General features: G+C 33.4%; 1 protein-coding gene across 1 annotated transcript in view; it reads left to right on the forward strand.

The window, feature by feature from the left end:
* Nucleotides 1-214: 214 nt before the first annotated feature.
* The window catches only part of LOC113391806 (uncharacterized protein), a 46,079-nt gene continuing 25,722 nt past the window's right edge, over nt 215-20,571 (forward strand). Inside the window, exons 1-3 of the mRNA XM_064219491.1 lie at nt 215-329; nt 7,819-7,951; nt 8,215-10,772. Coding sequence (XP_064075561.1) covers nt 215-329; nt 7,819-7,951; nt 8,215-10,772 — 2,806 coding nt within the window. The remainder of the gene's footprint in view (nt 330-7,818; nt 7,952-8,214; nt 10,773-20,571) is intronic.

Consider the following 20,571-nt stretch of genomic DNA (forward strand, 5'->3'; position numbering starts at 1 on the left):
TAAAAAAGTTCGTTGACTCGCGCTCTGGCGGGAAGATTTGACGTTTCAATTTTTTTTTATTCCGTAACTTTGTTATATTGTGACGATGGTTGTAATTTGATTTTATTATTATTATTTTTTTAAATTAATTAGTTAAATATGTATTAGTTTTCGTAAATTTTTGTATTTTGATTAAGATTATTTTAATAATTATGATCAAATTGTAGTCTTAGGAATGATTGTAGAATTGTACGTCAGAATGTTTTACGTATTAGTACTGTGCCCGGTTTTACTCGCATCTGCGGTGCTGACGCTCACCGTCGATTCTCAACTTGGAACATCTGTGGAAGGTGAGAGATTTTTTATTATAATTTTATTACTAACAATCAATAAGTCGCCTTTAAAGTAAATGACATTAGAATCAGCTCAGTGTGAGTATCATACGTCGTTTTACAGATTGATATATAAGCGACTCTTAAGCAAACTGTTGCTCAATATATATAATTTTTATTACTACATATTATGTACTTTGAACATAATGCGCAAAGTGTGCAGTGGTTAATGTGATCGCCTTTGTGTCGTGGACGGTGTGCTCAGAGTGAAGTTGATTCAATAATTTATCTGTTTTGAGCCTATAACCCAGTGGTAATAAAAGGTGAATATTAATTGTAGATTGCGAGTTCAAATCCGGGCAAGCAACACTGAATTTTCGAACAATTCATTTATGTTTATAATTTCGTGTCGCGTTTCGTTTTAATAAGGATACTGGCTTACTCACTTTTAAAACCAGAACACACCAATATTAATTATTGCTGTTTCACGTTAGAACATCTGATGAGTGGGTGGTACCTACCCAAACGGGCTTGCCTTCTTGTCTTATTCAACTATTAAACAGCACTGCTTAGTAATATTGTTTTCTGGTTTTAAGAGTGAGTAAGCCAGTATGGTTATAGACGCAAGGGACGTAACTTCTTAGTTCCCAAGCTTGCCTACAGCGTGTGGTGGTGACCATTTATCGCCGTATATCATAAAAAATAAACGTGATCACTATAAAATTATTTAAATGTTTTATTGAATAAATCTCAATGTAGAATGAATACGCAACCGGAATGGAAACGCAATCTTCGAAAAAGCTATTGCCTTACTTGGGTTAAAGCAACTGTTTAGTTTAATTTGTCATAGTTGTCTCGGTAGTAAGCAAGAGTGTGACGACAGCATATCCTGTAATTTTCCACAACTAAAGATCCTCGTTTCCTTTTAAGATGAAGGTTTGGAACTTATTCCACTTCAAGGCACTCATGGAGCCGACACATGCAGGTTTTCCATGAATTATACAGAGAAAGGTCGGATTTGAATCTGCAATATTCGGTTAGGATTCAAGTGATCTAACCAATGGGTCATATTGGATCTTAACTATATTATGTTGAGAGCTGCTTGTCTCAGTTGATACCACCCAGGTACCAAACAGCCAAAAAATGTTTGATTTTATTGTATTAGTGACCCAATGTACTAACAGGTGAAAGTGTATAAAACATCGCTTCTCACAATTAAATGGAGGCAAATACTAATAGCAACGTCTCAATCCATGGTGTAGGAGATCCAAAATTGTGATCACCAGGTGGAGATGCCCCAAAATGTTTATTGAAAAATAATTTTTGAGTTGGATGATATAGCCAGAACTGCTCGCACTTGGGCGCTTATTGTGCTTAAGACGGGGTTACCCATAAATAGTGATATGACATACAAATTAAGCCAAAAGACCAGCTTCAAATACTGATTGATATTTGAAGATATCTAGTGGTACCATTCAACTTCCTAATATTTATGGAAAATCTCATGAGTTCTATAGCAACAATTCTTATCAACCAATATGCACTACCCCTCTAACAAATCTTCTATCTTCCCGGTTCTCTTCTATAGAATCAAATTAATCAATCTTCCAAATCGGTGGTGGACATCGATTAATTTAGTAACATAACTGAAAATATTTCTTGAATATAGAATATTCTTATAAACTTCTGGTCTGTACGAAAATGATAAGACGCCTTCGCATCAGCGTCTACCGTTGAACCATTGTATCTAATGTTAATATTTTTATATGTCCTGAATTCCAAACTCCAATGATGAAGTCCAAACTTCTAGTTTTTCCATTATATTTATAAAATAAAAATCAAAATATACTTCATTCAAGTAGGCTTTTACAAACTATTTAAAGTAAAGCCACCACCAGTCCGGAATGTAGATTCTACCGAGAAGAACCGGCAAGAAACTCAGTAGTTACACTTTTTCAACATCTAAAAATACAGTCACGCTAGTTAAATACAATTATATATGTATGTTATGTCTCCTACCTGGAAGTCAACAAGCATTAACTCCACGCTTTTTTATCATCAATATAATCTTGTATCGAATAATATGCCTTCTTTACCGATGTATTTACAAATGACTGGAATCTATGAAACGGCAAAGTTAAACTTTAGTATACATAAACTGTTAATAGTGACTACTAAAGATAAACTCACTAACCGAGCATTGTCGCCCCCCAAAATTTTGAGCCGTTGGTTGTAAAGACTTTTGTAACAGAAATTTGACAATATCAATTTCAAATCTGCGTAGGAGATATTATAGTATGTTAGAGTGGGCAAACTCACGTCACAGTTAAGTCTTTTTCAGAAACCCTTTGTTCGCTCTCTCTGTCCGACGGGACCGAAATCCGACACAGGAAAGGGAACTGATATTTATTACATTACCAAAAGTAATGAACTGTACCACATTATACAATTGTACTACATTATGTTTGACACGTAACGTGTACAGCCTGTAAATTTCCCAAGGCTGGATTAGGAACATATTCCACAACGCTGCTCCAATGCTGGTTGATACATTCACATCAGACACATGCAACCTCACGATGTTTATCTTCACCTCCGAGCACGAGATGATTATAAACACAAATTAAACACATGAAAATACAGTGGTGCTTACCTGGGTTTGAACACGCATTTATCGGTTAAGATGTACGCGTTCTAACCACCGGGTCATCTCGGCTTTAATTTTTTACGGCATTGTGTTTGTTCTTGTTATATATGTATAAAAAAATATCGCTGTTTTCCAATTCAGTTGAAATTTTTGAAAATAAATTGATTATATCATTATTTATTATATACAGCGTGTTTCAAAGAAGGTTTTTATGTACTACTACTTATTTCAATGTGTCATGAAGCAACAGTAATGCATGGCTCTGTCTGCTAGATTTTTGTTTAAGATTAATTAACAGCCTGACATATATATATATGTATATATCAGGAATAATGTATCCTTCTACTAGTTATAGAAAATAATAATCTTGATGCTTAGTTCCCGGGATTACTCCCTACATACAAACAAACAAATTTTACAATTATATAATATTTGTGAAGTGAAATTTTGGTGGTGGAGGCTGTAAATATGTCTGCAACCTGTTATACAGTTTATTTATTATATTTTAGGGTAAGATCACATTACAATAGTGACTTAGGTATTCTGTAAGACGAAATTTTGAAACTCACACGCAAAACTCGAGCGTAAAATATTAGAACTTGGCATGCGATGTTGGCTGTCATAATGACACATGTCAAAATGGCGTATCACTGTCTGTTGTTAACATTTGTGCCACGAGTAGGATATTAGGTGATATGAAATATATTGGGATTAGTTTCTGAATAATATATTTTAGTCTGATGATGTTAAAATTGTACAAAATAAACGAATTAAGGAATAAATTTTATACAATTTATTCGAAATTATATTATATATGATAATTTTTTACATTTTTAAATAAATATATGTACATATGTATAGCATCACAATTACTAGGTATTTATTCAATGGCTACAAGCGCCTGAACTAGGCCGAGTTCGTGTCTCAGTCGCTGGTCTCTTCCGAGATCGTTATACAATTTTGAAAGTGACAATACACACATTCCTTCATTATCCTGGCAGATTATTAAATAACTGCTGTTCTTTAAACATAATATTATTTTGGCAACAGGTAACAATTTAGGTATTCTGTATTATCAAACTTGAAATGAAATCAAATCGCATTATATTACTAAAACTGTCCCTCATAGTCAGATTCTACAATATTAAATCCATAAACGCGTGATTTTTGAGGCATTTTTAAGGCGGGTTTTCCCAACCGATACGACTTGGGAACCTTCAAGAAAAGAGCCTACTCATCATTTAAAGTCCGTTAAGCAAGCCCCCGGTATTGTAGATGTTCAAGGGCCATGCTAGTTACCTGTCATCAGGTTAGCATCCAATTATTTTTATTATTCTTATTTAATTTACAACATCCACGGGCTCACAGGCGCCCGTGCCTTTTTTACATTTGACTTTTATACATTTTGGCGTTTTATATTTTTACTAAACATCAGCAGATCTTCGCTGGACTTCGAGCTTGTCGTCTTCTTGGAAGACGGGGCCCACACTGACTTTTTTTTTCATTTTAAAATATATACGTAATCTATAATCTTATATATATATCTATATCATGAATCTATCAATAATATATAATAATATGTTATTTTAATTATAGCATCCTATTCCAAATCCAAATAAATTTCCAAATACTTATACTTTATTAAAATAAGCTTACAAGTTTTAATCGTCATTTTATCAGATGAATACAGAAATAAATAGGAATGTATTTGTACTGATATTATAAATGCGAAAGTAACTCTGTTACATCTTCACGCATCAGCGTGATAATCATATCACACTGATTTAAATAAAAATTGGAATGTAGATAGTTTGAATCCCTAAAAGGACATATGCTACTTTCTTTTTAAATTCATCCTTCGACAGGATGAAATGAGCGGTGACGGTTTTTGTGCCTTTGAAGTAGTTTTATAAATTTCTCGCGTGTAAAACCTCAGGTTCGACTTGTATTCCATAAAGACGGACCAACAAGTAACTAAGAATACATTATATTTACATTACATTTTTATACAGAATGTACATAAATTAATATTATATAAAACGACCTTCACTTGATTGCAAAAACTTAACGCATAGTGCAAGCTAATTAAAATTCTAACACATTTTACGTAATTGAGGAATCTTGATCATTACCAAGTATCAATATTATGAGCTGATATGGCAGTGAATTGCGACCATAGATCACGGGATCAAACCCGAGCCAGCACTTGAAATTTCAAATCAAATGAAATTAATTTTTATTTTACACCAATAAACACATACATTACATACATAAATTTTTGTATTGTTGTGTTCCGGTTTGAAGGGTGAGTGAGCCAGTGTAACGACAGGCACAAGGGACGTAACATCTTAGTTCCCAAGGTTGGTGGCGCATTGATTATGTAAGGAATGGTTAATATTTCTTACAACGCCATTGTCTATGGGCGGTAGTGACCACTTACCATCAGGTGGCCCATTTGCTCGTCCGCCTACCGATATCATAAAAAAAAAACATACATAAATCATATTCAAGAAAGATGCTTATCTATAGAACAGCGATCTCTTCCAGGCATCCTTAGAGGAAAGAAACAGAGATAAAAAAGTTAGGGATGTACATAGCAGAAATAAACATAATACATAAATACATCAATCTCATGAGCTAAAAAGTTTAAACTCGTCCTTTGCATTGAAAGTAAACATTCTGTGTATGTGATCGTACGTGTGACAGCAAAAAAAATTCGTCACATGGAATTGCGTTGTCGAATAAGCTCCAAGCCTCCTCCTCAAAAGAAGTCCTTAGCCCAGTATTCTGGCATTTATAGGCTGTATTATACGTCTAATTAAAGTCCTAATAATCACTGTACAAAGTTTAAAATGAAATCAATAATTGTCATTTTAATTTATTAGTTTTTTTACAATTATATCTTTCAACACAATATTTATGTTTCAAATATTTATTTACAAGATGCTTAGTTGAAAATAACGTTATATCAAGCAGCAACACTTTTCGTGGAAGTTTAAATGTTTTTTAGCTAGGGTTGCCACTTTTTACGATGTACATAAATTTTGACCGATGTCAGAGAATTGTTGATTTAATTAAATTTTAAACCGTTACACAAAGGAACGTATTTGAAATAAATATGAATGCTACTTATTTAATACAATAATAAGTAAGTAAAACCCTGCAAATGTCTTCCCACCCTTTTGAGGGGGGTTTGAAACTCAAACACACGCTTGCTTTCTTTTTTTTAAATCATCTTATTTCGGTAACTACGAAACTGGTTAAACAGACGGAATTAGATTTGACGGAATGAATATAATATTCTTAGACAAATGTGAATTTTAAATCTTTAAATATTTTGTACCTTTTTTATGGTATCTGTTGGCGGGAAAATGGGCTTCCAAGCTCTGCCAATAGATGTAATCATTTCATACATGACCAATGCGCCACCAGCCTTGGCAACTGAGATGCTATATACCAATATATTTGTAGTTATACTGACTCACTCACTCATCAAATTGGAACAGAACAATACTAAGTATTATTATGGTAGAGTATATGATGAGTGGGTGATATTTGCCGTTTTGCGTAATCCCCACCAAATATAAACTTAACTCTTTTCAACCGGACAAAGTCGGAATGGGCGTCTAGTCTATATCAATAATATCGTGCAGATCTAGGATAGACTCGACCGAAACCTATCCACAATTGAAATAATGATTTTTTAGTCGACAACATATATCCGTATCATTCGTATTATCGAGATATTTCGATATTCAATCCATAAAATTAAATGACATGACACGTTCAACGGGCGGCCATGTTTGACGTTTACGGGTGCGTTCAGTAACTGCGTTCCAAATAATAATTTCGTGCAGGGGTACGGTTAACTCAATGGAAACTTATCCACAGTAAATTATTATTAATAAAAATAAACCGTATTTGTTTAGTTTTATTTATTTAACCCGAGCGAAGCCGGGTTTTCATCTAGTAATTATATAAATAATGACGAATAATTTTTTTCTCTTCGCTCTCATAAATAATCACTGTTTTATTAATTAATTGACATTAATTACGAACGTTAATAAAAAACACGATAAGTTTTTGAGTTGTTGACTCATAATTTATCCTTTGTGGTCATAATATTTACTCAGTTTCCTTTTAATGAAACAAAATTAAAACAGAACCAAATCGCAATGAACTTCACGACCTTCGTAAAGGTATTTTTAGTACTCGTGTTACAGGATCAAATTGAAAATAAAGCTATCACCGATTCGGAATGTCGAGTCCGCTAAAAATTATCAAGAAACTCAGGAGTTGCTTTCCAAATTTGCAGTCAAATTGACTGCCTCGTTCGTCTAATGGCTAGATAAGGACACAGATCCCGTGATCTTGAGTTCAAAATCCAGGTCCGATGAAAAGTTTTCTCTCTCACAGTCCGCCTGGAAGAATATTAGTTTTACCACGAATAATAGTCTAGGAGTGTGTTCTACGTGATTCTGTTCTTGGAAGTTACCATTTGAAATTTATTTATAATTTTCTTTTTACGTTTGTTTTTTAATATGCGCTATATATAACTTTTGGATGGAAAATCTGAACCTCTAGTAGATTAAAATGAAAGTGCCTGATTTTTCCGGCTAGGACGGTTGAAATTCTCGTTTAATATATAAAACAATATCACTTACAAATTAAATTTAGACAGAAAGATTACACTTGATAATGTAGAAGTGCAATAAGAAAATAATTTTCGAAACTACTCACCTAACCAAGGTATCGTAAGGTACCGTAGTGAGGTTTTAACATGTGATCACCTAAGCAGCGATTCACATTACCTAAATAAACAATGAATCCAGTAATATATAAGATTGATTTCTTTTTCAGATTGTTTTGACCGAATATCGATCGGAGAGCAGTTACCACGTGACGCCATCTATCGGAACGTCACGGAACTAACAATAGTTGAGTGTGAGCAAATATGTAAGCAAGATAAACAGTGTCAAGCATATGTTTATGGGTAAGTTTTTGTCCATATGTAACGATACCTAAAATTTTTAATACGTTAAAATATATTTAAATTAGATGAATCCCTTTTAATTATTTAAATCGCTTTATCGTATAAGTTATTCTCACATTTTCACATGCATATTATATTTATTATATACAATGTAATTTAGACTAAAGTTTTAATAAATAAATTAAATGAGCCTTTAAGTTATGATACGAGATTTTACATGATTGAAAACAATGTTTTTTTACGAGATTTTCTTTAATTTTCAGGGTTGGCGCCAAAGGCAATGCTACGTGCGAATTAAGTAACTTAAGCGAAAACGAAATTAAAGAAAAGAATCTATTCCAAAAAAATCCAGATTATGACGTATACGTACGAAGATTTGATTGCGAACAGTCACCCCCAACACCGATCGAACAACCATTTGATAATAGTAATGAAAATGGACCACAACACAAGCCAGTCATCCGTCCAAATAACGATGAAGCCAAAAGACCAATGGCTGATGACCTTAATCCTTACGAATCGAGTAGACCCCAACCTTCCTATGCATCAAATACACCATATAGACCAAGCTATAATCAAGTCAACAACGAAAGACCTGATGATTACGGAGCATATAAACCAGACAATGATAGACCACCAAGTTATGGAGATCATAAGCCCCATGAAGCACCATACAGACCGGAAAGACCATACAGGAATGCAAGTAGACCGGACCCTTATGACCAGCTCTATTTTCAAGATCCTCATAAAAAACCACGTCCCGGTCTATGGAGACCAGACCCTTATCATCCTATCCTACCTGGCGATGAGATTCAAGATATATATGGATCAGAGCCGTCTAGACCACAACGTCCAGATTATATAACAGAAAAACCTCAGTATCAGTATATTATAAGACCTAATAGAAAACCATATACCAAACCAGAAGACCAAGGGTATTACAATCATGCAAAGCCTGAATATGGTTCCGCACATCTTAATAGTCCAGCAGGACCCCCAGAAAGACCCTACAAGCCTACAAGGCCCAATGATAAACCCAGTTACAGTTATACTGATCAGTACGCCAGTAATTACGGCACATCACCAGATAACTCCATTTACTTAGAAATATATGACCCACCACGACCATATAGACCTAGTAAAAATGAAAGACCGTATTATGGAGCTGGAAGTTCTGGTCAAAAATATGGTCAAAATTACGGATACAACAGTTTTTCAAATCAAGATACGTATTCTCAAAGTCAATTACAATACGGCTCTAATTCTTGGAATTATGACACTCAAAGACCTCAAAAACCTAGTTACGGAAGTTTGTCCAATCAAAATGACGATATCGGCTACGGATCCAGACCCCCATATAAGCCGAAACCTTCATACAGTTCGCATAGTCACTTGAGTCAAAGTTCTTATAATCAAGCGTTGTACGACGAAATGTATGCCATCAATCAACAGTACTATAATCATGGACATGGAAGTGGTTATGGCGCTCAAGTCTCAAGTACATATGGTGGGAGTCAAAGTCAATACGCACAACAAGAATCGCATTCAAGCAGTCAATATGGAAATTCCCAAAGTGGATATGGTACCCAGATTACTGACCACAATAATAGACCGTCAAATCAATATGGTCAAAGCGGTAACAGAAATCCACCTTCAAGTAATTATGGTGGTCAATCTAACCAACAACAAGAATCCAATTACGGTGATAAAAACCAGTTAACGAATACACAAAGCGGTTATGGCAATCAAGGTACAAATAATTATGGCAGTCAGTCTAACCAGTATGGATCAAATCAAGATTCACAAAGTGATAAATATTCTACGACTCAAAGTGGTTATGGCAATCAAGGTACAAGTAATTATGGGAGCCAGTCTAACAAGTATGGATCAAATCAAGATTCACAGAGTAATAAATATTCGACGACTCAAAGTGGTTATGGCAACCAAGGTTCAAGTAATTATGGCAGTCAGTCTAACCAGTACGGCGCTAACGAAGATTCACAGAGTAATAAATATTCTACGACTCAAAGCGGTTATGGCAACGAAGGTACAAATAATTATGGCAGTCAGTCTAACCACTATGGATCAAATCAAGATTCACAAAGTAATAAATATTCTACTTCTCAAAGTGGTTATGGCAACCAAGAAATTAGTGGTTATGGAGAGCAGACAAACAAATACGGGTCGCATCAAGATTCTCATAACAATAAAATTCCTATCCCTCAAAATGGGTATGACAATCAAGCTCCTAGCACAAATTCACAGAGCAACAAATATGGTAATAACCAAAGTTACGGCAATCAAGCGTCAAACACCTACGATCAGCAATATGGCTCCCATCAAGGTTCACAAAACAACCAATATAATACCCAAGGTGGTTACAGTAATCAAGTTAATAACTATGGCGAAAGTCAATACAATTTGGACTATAGCAATTACCACGGAAGTCATCTTGGTTATGGAATCCATCATCTATATGGTATAAAACCTGGTAGTTATGGAAACGAACCAAATGATTATAAGCCCGTTATAACCAATAATGACCCATACGACAATCGAAAACCAAATAGACCACATAACGATAAACCAATATATGATTTACAAGCACATGGATATGGAAACCGTGATAAAGATTATCAGAAACCGGATCCTATCCCCGGTTATAATAAAGAAAGACCGGATATAAAACCGGGTTATGAACACGGAATAGATAAACCTGCTCCTGGTTACAACGTGGGACCAAGTGGAGATAGAGTTACATCACGACCAGTTGCTGTTGGACAATACGGAAGAGATCCAGGGAAGGATATTTCATATGAAGGTAAGGATTTTTTTTAAATTTGTAAATAGATTTTCGAAATTATGGATTTTGGCGAATTACTATGTTTTTAGTAAAAAGTAAATACGTCGATATTTATCAAAAAAAATATCTTAATGTTTATATAGCTACATACGTTTTGAAAAAGGGGTAAAGATTGAATGCCTCATTGGTTTAGTGATTCAAACCCTATGCCCTTGTAAGCGCGAAATAGAAATTCATGTAAAGCTGAACTTTTTCCGTTCTTGTCAGATTTGTAGTCTCATCAGATTATAAGAGTACACTTTTTCTACTACCTGTTTTTATGCACACATTCGCTCCCCAAAAACTTTTGCATTAAAAATGTTGCCAAGACGAGACCATATGGCTCTTACTGTCAAAAAGTTATCAGATCTCATGTAGAACCAAAATTCTTCCTCTACACGCCTTAACTCTACAAAGCAAGGTAAAAAATGTTGAATAAAATTTTTAACTCTACACCCTAGACCAAATATGTGGCTTGGCCATTTTGCTACATTCACGTGGGTGTAAGGTGAAATATTTATACACTGTTCATTACTTTTATGATATAGATCTTGTAGTAACGTAACGGCCAAGGATTTTGTTTATCTGGTGTGTTCGAAACCCAAGTTATAGGGTTTCAAAAAATGACGAAGCGTTTCGAGAGAAGGTAGATAGCTAGTAGACCCTTGCGCTTCGCTTGGCTCGTCATGGCGGAGGCATTACCGTGCCCCCATTATGTCCTGTGTAGTTGCCTAGTCTCATTTTAAATTGGTCGCCATTGGCAAGATCGCATGGGATGGGTCAGTTTAGATTTACATATTGCAGGGATTTACTAACAGCACTGCTATAATATGAACTAAACAAATAGTTCTATCTTTATTTATTATAGAACACCATTTTACTTGACTACTTATATCCACTTTAAATTTTACTTCCAAAGTTCCGATAGCAATTTCGATGACATTCAAAACGCCATTTTTTTTCTTTTCCATAACGTCCACAGATTATTTAAGATCTCGATCGACGATATCATTTTTCATATTCAGACAAGTGATGATATCGATCAAAATCAAAGTATTCTTTATTCAAGTAGGTATTATTAATCAAGTAGGTGGGTACTCATAAAAGCACTTTTGAATCGTCATGTATCAGTGTTGGATTAAATGTTAAACTACTATCGGTTCGCAATGTAGATTCAACCGTGAAGAGCCGACAAGAAACTCAACAGTTATATTTTAACCATTTTAATTACTAGAGTACAATTAAATTATATAAATAATTTATATCCTGCCTAGAAATCAGGGCCGGATCTACCATATGGCTTTTTGGGCTTCAGCCCAGGGCCCCGTGGATTCAAGGGGCCCCCAGCTAAGTCAAGTCAAAGTCAAAAATATACGATAATGCGAAAGAATCCATAATTTTATTAAATTAAACAGTTCGTATGGTTTGCAGCCGTGAGAGTTCTGCAATTAATCAAACACATTCTATTAATTTAATTCAAGTCTACGTTCAGATATGTCTTAGGTGGGCCCCTAAGTAGTGTTAGCCAAGGGCCCCCTAAACTTACGGTCCGGCCCTGATAGAAATCATCAAATTCTAAGGCCAATACGATGACAATAATGACCCATAGATTAGAGGAAATGTTTATTTAATTCTGGTTTTATAACATGGATTGTACGAGAAACGATGTTCGTCTCACAGTGCCAAGATTTACACTACTTTATTCGTTTGCCTGATTAAAAATTGTTCCATTATTAAATAAATAAAAAAAAAAACACGATATGCACAGCAATTATGGAATACGAAATATTGTATATCTTTAACATTGTTTTGTCTTCATGCAGGCATTTTCTTATAATAAAGAACAGCAATCTGCTTTCAGTAGCCACAATATATTTCAAATAGGCTACTAAAGTCAAATTATAAATAACATATTCCAGTAGGCTCTTATAAACACATTTTAGTCAACATGCTATAGTATTTACTTATAGCAAGAAGGTTTCGGATATTTTCGTTTCTATTATTTAGGTAGGCAGACGTATTAACTAACTGATATATACATAAATAACGATTCCTCATATCATTAGTGCGCCACCAACCTTGGAAGTTAATAAGTTGGTACGTTGGGTCCGCAGTTATACTGGACCACTCACCCTTCAAACCATAGCAAGGGAACTGAGACTTGATTTTAGGGACGTGTCACGTTTAGTAATTTTTCTTTACATGAGAGAAAGACAGCTACATATTTAAGAAGACACAACTATCACTCGTATGGTACTGGACGCGAAAATTATTTATAACACAATTCACTAAATATCTAAAAGTATTCACGAGTCCGTTAATTCCACTGTATCAACAACCTCGTGGCTTTGTTTAAACATAAATCCGGACAATTGTTTAGTATATTATAATGCAACCAACTGACCGGTAAGGGCGTGACCTTACATTTTGTTTTTGAAAATATTCTCTATATTACATTACATAGAATTGTATGTTTAATTTAACGAAATGTTTTATGCAGTTGAAATTTACTTTTTCTGTCTACTCGATTATTGCCATGTAATGTATTATGTTTTATGTGAAAAAGTCAAGTAATTGCGTGTTAATGTCCCGCTGGGTTAGGACTATTCCCTTGATGAGAAGTCTTGGGTTTATTTAATCTTGATTAAAATAAAAGTAAATTTAGTCTTATTGATCTTTGTAAAAACAAGATTTTAGAGGCGGTTCGAACTTAGCCGGCTATTGTGACAGTACCAAGGGAGATACATAATTTCTAACTGCAAAGATTTTACAAAATATTTTTTTTTAAAAGAAAATGAATTTTTTGACTAATCCTCCTAAAGCTGTTGAGACCATGCTTAAAAGAAAATCCTGGTCACACCAAGGAGTATACAATAAGGTATATCCATATGATTATTTCATTTATTACCTGGTGGCTAGAGTGCCATCCATCAAATATTCTCTCACTTCTCTGCCAGTACAATTAAAGGCGGAAAGCATCATAGATCCTATGGGTCACACCACTTTGGCGATGTCAGAGGTATACTATGCCACAGGGCCGGATCTACCATATGGCTTTTTGGGCTTCAGCACAGGGTCCCATGTATTCAAGGGGGCCCCAGCTAAGTCAAGTCAAAGTCAAAAATATACAATAATGCGAAAGAATCCATAACTTTATGAAATTAAACAGATCGTATGGTTTGCACCCTTCGAGTTCTGCAATTAATTAAACCCATTCAATTAATTTAATTCAAGTCTACGTTCAGATATGTCTTAGGTGGGCCCCTAAGTAGTATTAGCCCAGAGCCCCCTAAGCTTACGGTCCGGCCCTGCTATTCCATCATCAATATCTATGGATAAAGGTCAACACATTACCATCAACGATTAGGTGGCCCATATACACGAGTGCCTTGATAGAATAACTTTAAAAAAATGACCGTCCGTTTCAAATTATTTACGTCCGCTTATATTCGTAGTAAATAACAATACCGTGATTATCCGAAGCGGTAAGTTCCCCCATTTTTTACTTAATATAATCCTACATAATGGAGCCTAAGCAATTTGGCCCGAGCCTACCGTTTGCAATTTACTTTACAAGATGTATGGTTTAAGTGATAGGATATTTCTTTCTATTTTTCATATAATTTATACGTCGGTTGTGAAGGAATACATACTTTATTGTACACCACAAAGTAACCTAAATAAAAGAGGCGTAAAATTTTGGCGACCTTATCGCTACATAGCGATCTCTTCCAGGCAACCAACATCAGGCCGGAAAACATCTCGAGGAAGCCTGTCAATCCGCAAGGGACAAAAAAAACAAATGCTTTTTAATAAATTCTCCTAGATAGGAGATAATCCTTTTGCTTCTTGGGATATTTTTTGGTTTATACTTTAAGTTATAACTTTGCTTGTAAAGTATTTTTTTTATGATTAAGACATATTTTGCTGTCATTTATAACAATTATTCGGAAACTACTGAACTGATTTTTTTTAATGTCATATGTAGGCAAATGGATCACTAATGGATATTCAATAAAATATATCTCAAACAATTTTGTTGTATTTGTTTTAAACTGCTACTTATAATATGTTGTTACAGACTCGTATATACAAAACGCAATCAGTATTTTGATAACTGATAAGATCTTCGAAATACCCTATTCCGATGTTCAATGATATTCTATCACCAACTTTTAGATATGTCATTATTAAAAGACATAACACTGTACGTATTATTTGCATCTACAAAATTATCCATATTACATCTATTTTTTATTGCTATAGACAATGCATAATATGCATTTTATTTATTCACAGAATACAATCAAAACATACATTAAAATTACGGACTTACACAATTTTGAGCTAGATTACATTCCTTAGCATGTGTACACGGCATGCTCATATCAATTATATATCAATGCAGTCTGGTACTATTTTATATAATAATCAAAAATTAATAAATTACTAAATTACAGCAAACATATAAATTAAAATAAATTGAAATTATGTAACATTAATAATTAAATTATCTAAATAACATTGAATATTTATTACTACTACTATTAGTGATATTTGCATCAACAAAATACGCCATTTCATCGTTAAGTGATATAAACTAAGGTAACTCTGTCCGTCTGTTGCTCTTTCACGGCACAAAACTGATTGAATTTGTCAAGATTTGGTGAAGGTTAAAGCGTAATTGAACTCCGACGAAGACTTGAGCTACTTTGTATACCTGACACCGGACTACGGATCCCTAAAACGCGAGCGAAGCAGTCGAAACTATTGTACAATATTTAGGTAGCCTCTTAAAGGCAACAAAATAATTTTAATGAGATTTGCACCTACAAATACAATTCTGTGTTATTTTCATGATAAACTTTTAACTTGGACCATCCAGTTAAGATAGTAATCTGATATCGGGGAATCTTTTTGTGTACGAAACTTATTGTTAAAGTTATATCATATTATAGCTGTTTGTCTGTTTGTCCTTCACTATTGTCTATTATTCTGTGTACTATTTATGAGTTTTGAACATTATTATTTTATTGTGCTGCCGTAATAGCTTAATTTGGTATGAAGTTTCCTGTTAGTATCACCATTTGATAAATATATTTATAATGTTACGTCTAATTAGCACTATGTTTACTGTACCCATAGTACATCTTTGGATTGCGCTTTGAATGTAAATTGAAGTAATACATTTTAATTCGTACAAAAGTGTCCTTTTTTATGCACCAGCTATCCTAATTGCTTTAAATTACCATTATATTGTAACCTCAACAAACAGATACGAAACGTCGGAGGTAAGTGGTTACCACCGCGTATAGACAATGGTGCTGTTAGAACTATCAACCATTCCTTACATCGCCAATGCGCCACCAACATTGGGAACTTGTAACTGTAGTTACACTGATTCACTCGCCATTCAAACCGAAACAACAATACTGGGTACCACTGTTTGCTGGTAAAATATCTGATGAGTGTACCTACCCAGACACGCACAAAGCCCTACCTATCGTAATGGGACGTATATTATAAGGTATTATTTAATATTTATTTCCTTCATAATATAATACTCCAATTCTTGAGACGAAAAATCACAATTTATTCTAAAAATACATCTCGTCCAGTAAATTTTTGAACTAGATTTTATTAGTAAACTCATTCTCCGTGACAGATATAAATTGTCGGCTCTTTAAAATAATCAAAATTTTATCCGTAATTACATAGATAAGGTCTAAATAGTTCTTAGTAAAATTTAGGAAGAAGATCGGTATTCCATTGTTTTATGAATTTTCAAGGTCTTATAACAATGGGTTTCTAAATTATTTACTATATTGTACCGCGGTGACTTCATTGTACAAAAAATATATGATTCAACGTATAGATTAAATGTGTGGTAAAATCAGTGGTTTTGTATATTTGAAATCAACTTTACTAATCGCCCAATGGTCGAAGTTCAGCCATTTTTTATTTAATTTAAATGTCAATGTCAACTTTTTTCTTCTATTTTATTAAAAGTTAAACGCTTAAGTTCGTCAACAGCTACCAAATAAAAAAAATCGGTTGACAATCAGAAGAGTAGACAAAAACTTAAATTGTTTTATGAATTTAACAATTGAAGTGTTGTTGTGTGTTTCTTATCAGAGCATGTTCGCACACGTGTTGCAACCTTTGTTGACACCTTGTCGATGCAACAGATCCAGATTTGATTTGTCCAGGACAGTAAAGGAAACCTTTACATTTTGATTGTTCAAAATGTTCATTATGATGTCATTCGGCCGATATCGGTCACAGTGGCAAATCTAATTGGAGACCAGCCAACTACGCAGGACATATTATGGGGCATAAGTGTGTGTGCAAACACAGGTACCCCCTCTATTCCGTCACTCTTATAATCTGATAGGACGGCAAATCCAACACGACCGGAAGGAGTTCAGGCACAGGACAAACGCCTTTACGTACTTTCCGAGGCTCGGGAGTGTCTACACTTCCAATTACCAGATGACAACGGCAAAACCCAATAACTGTTTACTGGCCCGACATGGGTTTTGAGCCCAACACCTCGGGAGCTGTTCATATACTTCGCTGAAAGAGCTTTATTTTGATGAACGCCATTTGTATCAATTTTTTCGTGGTGATTGGTTTTATTTTTTTGTGTAGGTTCGATAGGTATATTTTTATTATATTCAACTATAAATTTGCGGTATTATCGTTTGGAGATTTTTGGTCCGTTGTTATCAGATATTTTATCTGTCTGTTTAACTAACCAAAAAACTAGCTTTGTTACCTCGAAGATGGAACAAAGAGACGTACTAGACGAGAGATTTTGACGTTCTATACGTCAAATTATTGAGTCAAATGCCAGTCAATGAAATTGATTTATTATTTATGACGTATTATTATTATTATTATTTGTAATATTACAAAAGAGTAATTCATCATGAAAATGGTTCATATCTTGGGTTAAATATATAAATTCCGATAGATAAAAGTATTTTTTCTAGCAAAATTCTAAAAACAAATCACTTAAATGTTTTGTATCAAAAACGTCGTATTTTTTTCAAACGATAAATGTCATTTTATCCCAACTATACAACTTAATCGTTTCCTCTGAAATTACTCGACCAATGTGAGCACCAAGGTTGTTAAATTGATGAGCCGTTTGTTTTGTTTTAGAGAATGACATACTTTGAAAAACTTGCATACGTAAATGTATCTTTGGGCTAGGTACGGCTTTGTGCGAGCTAAGCAGGAATACTAGGTAGACGCATTAGTGAAAAGATGATTAATATATTTTCTTACAGTACTAATGTCTATGAGTGGCGTTGACAACTTAAAATCAGGTGACCAATTTAGCAGTCATATGACTTTTTTTTTAAATTCGATTTTTTTTATTTGGATTGTTTTTTGTGCCGAGAGGGCACAGGTTATTTCGTCAATGTCACGTGCGAGAAATTCGAATTCATACATGACAATAGTTTTGACACATAAAACTGTCATGTGTCATGTGTCATGTGTCATATGTTTGTAAAGTGTTCGATTTCTACACATATTATGGCTGGGTCTAATTTAGTTAGTGAAATTTTCAACCAGTAGACTCAACACCCAACCAAAGATCACAATACACTAAACATAAATGTACTAAATGTTGTTTGTTTTGTATAAGGAATAATAAGAGTAGTTTTTTTTTCGAATTAAATTTTTGACCTTTTTATAATTTATATTTCTAATTTTAAAATATTCCTTTTTTTAATTAAAAAAAAAAAGTTGTTCGATAAAAGATTTCAAATTGCCAACGTGTTTTAGTGAAGATTAATTTTAGTGCAAATTATAAAAATTGACAATCAATATTTGTACCATCCTATCGATTCTTAAATTAAATTTTAATTTATTTAAATTTAGAATATGTTTATTTCAGTCTGATATTACGAACAGTCAATGCCTGTGTACAATGGTAGGATAGACTGAGTTTTTGCTTTATAAATTCTGTTTTTGAGACAATAGCACGGGCGAATTTATCTGATTGAATCATGGACGTGAGAAATCTGTGGATATCAATTTTATTAATGAAATTATTTAATAGAATTATTTATTTAAAAAGATACGACAACAATATACATATTTAAATCCAAAAAATAAAAAAAATTTAGACTTTATTTTTATTATATTTTTTGATTGCAATAAACAGTAAATGTTACATGCATATTTAAATATTAATTATTTTGTACACAAACCTAATTTATGTAATAGGTGATCGCCTACCTATCGGCTGATGTTAAGTGGTCACAACCATAGACGCAGTAAGAAATATTAACCATTACTTACATCGCCAATGCGCTACCAACCTTGGGCAATAAGATGTTATGTCCCTTGTGCCTGTTACACTCACTTACCCTCCAAATCGGATAACAAAAAATGAATATTGCTGTTTGTCGGTAGAACTTAAAACAGCGAAGTAAAATAAAGCATAATTAAATTAACAAGCGTTAGTTAGGCCTTTTTAAATAATTTCTTGTAACACAAGAGCCATAGGAATATGACACCTAAAGTGACAACTGAAGTTTTCAATTCAATTCTTAGTTTAATGGCGTTTAGTTGTGCCACAGGGCACAGATTATTTCGCCAATGTCACGTAGGATGGAGAAGACACGAATGAGATTGATCGGTATGGCTGAGATAACAAACTCAATTAAATTTTAAAGCCAAGTATAGTAGTAGTAATTTCCTTGTTAATCCGTAACCTAGAACAACACAAACATTAAGGGTTAATAATAGGATAAATTACAAATAATTGTTAGTACTCTAAACTATATATAATAAGATATATCACTCAATTGAACTAAAGTTTTACTCAATAGAAATGAACTGTCACTTAAATTATGTCTTAGCTTAAATAAAAAATCACACGACCTTCACTAATTATTTGAACGTACAAACTTATTTTAAAATATTTATATAATAAAGGAAAAAGAAAACGAACTAACTTATATTAATAAAGTTTGTTTAAATCTGGTTTAAGTATGTCATTATTTTTTTGGGATTTATTCAAAATGTGTATTCCGAAAATTGAATTATAACGTCTTAATTAAAAAGATTCATATATTCTTTAAACACATTACGTTATTAATTTGAATATTCATGACATTTTTCAGACGAAAAGTGAATCGTTAGTTCATTTTGATGGTTAATTTGAATATTTATCAAATGCGAATTCTATTCTAAATTCGAATATTATATTTCTAATTTAATTAAATATCTCTAAATAAATATATTTAGTTTATGTTTATGCTTTAATTAGTAAATTAAAAATAAAAGTGCTAAAAATTAAGAATAGTTTTTCTTAAATGTTCATATTTTGTTATGGATGTTCTATGATTAAATATCGCAAATATATATATTTTTTTAATACTTTTTGTTCTTAAATAATTACTAAGAGTTGACGTAACACAAATACAAACATAACTACCGTTCATGTCCATATTATTCTGTCCGGTATATGGCACTTACATATAAGCCTATGTCCGACAATGCCAGCGTTCAGTCGAGCTGTTACGCGCCGTAACCTCTGACCCACATGCGAAATTAAAAAAAAAAAACGTATAAAAACTTTTTCATTCAAGTCAGAGTCCGTTCCAATTGACAGATAAATGCGCGGGAAATCATCGATAAATTAAACGAATAGTTTGATTGTTCTAATTTAAATATGAATATTTTTAATATAATTAGGACTGAAAAATTAAATTTTATTCATATTAACAAAAGTAAATATTGTTTTCATGTTTTATAG

Source organism: Vanessa tameamea, chromosome 28 (assembly GCF_037043105.1).
Source record: "Vanessa tameamea isolate UH-Manoa-2023 chromosome 28, ilVanTame1 primary haplotype, whole genome shotgun sequence".
In the NCBI taxonomy this organism is placed as follows: Eukaryota; Metazoa; Arthropoda; class Insecta; order Lepidoptera; family Nymphalidae; genus Vanessa; species Vanessa tameamea.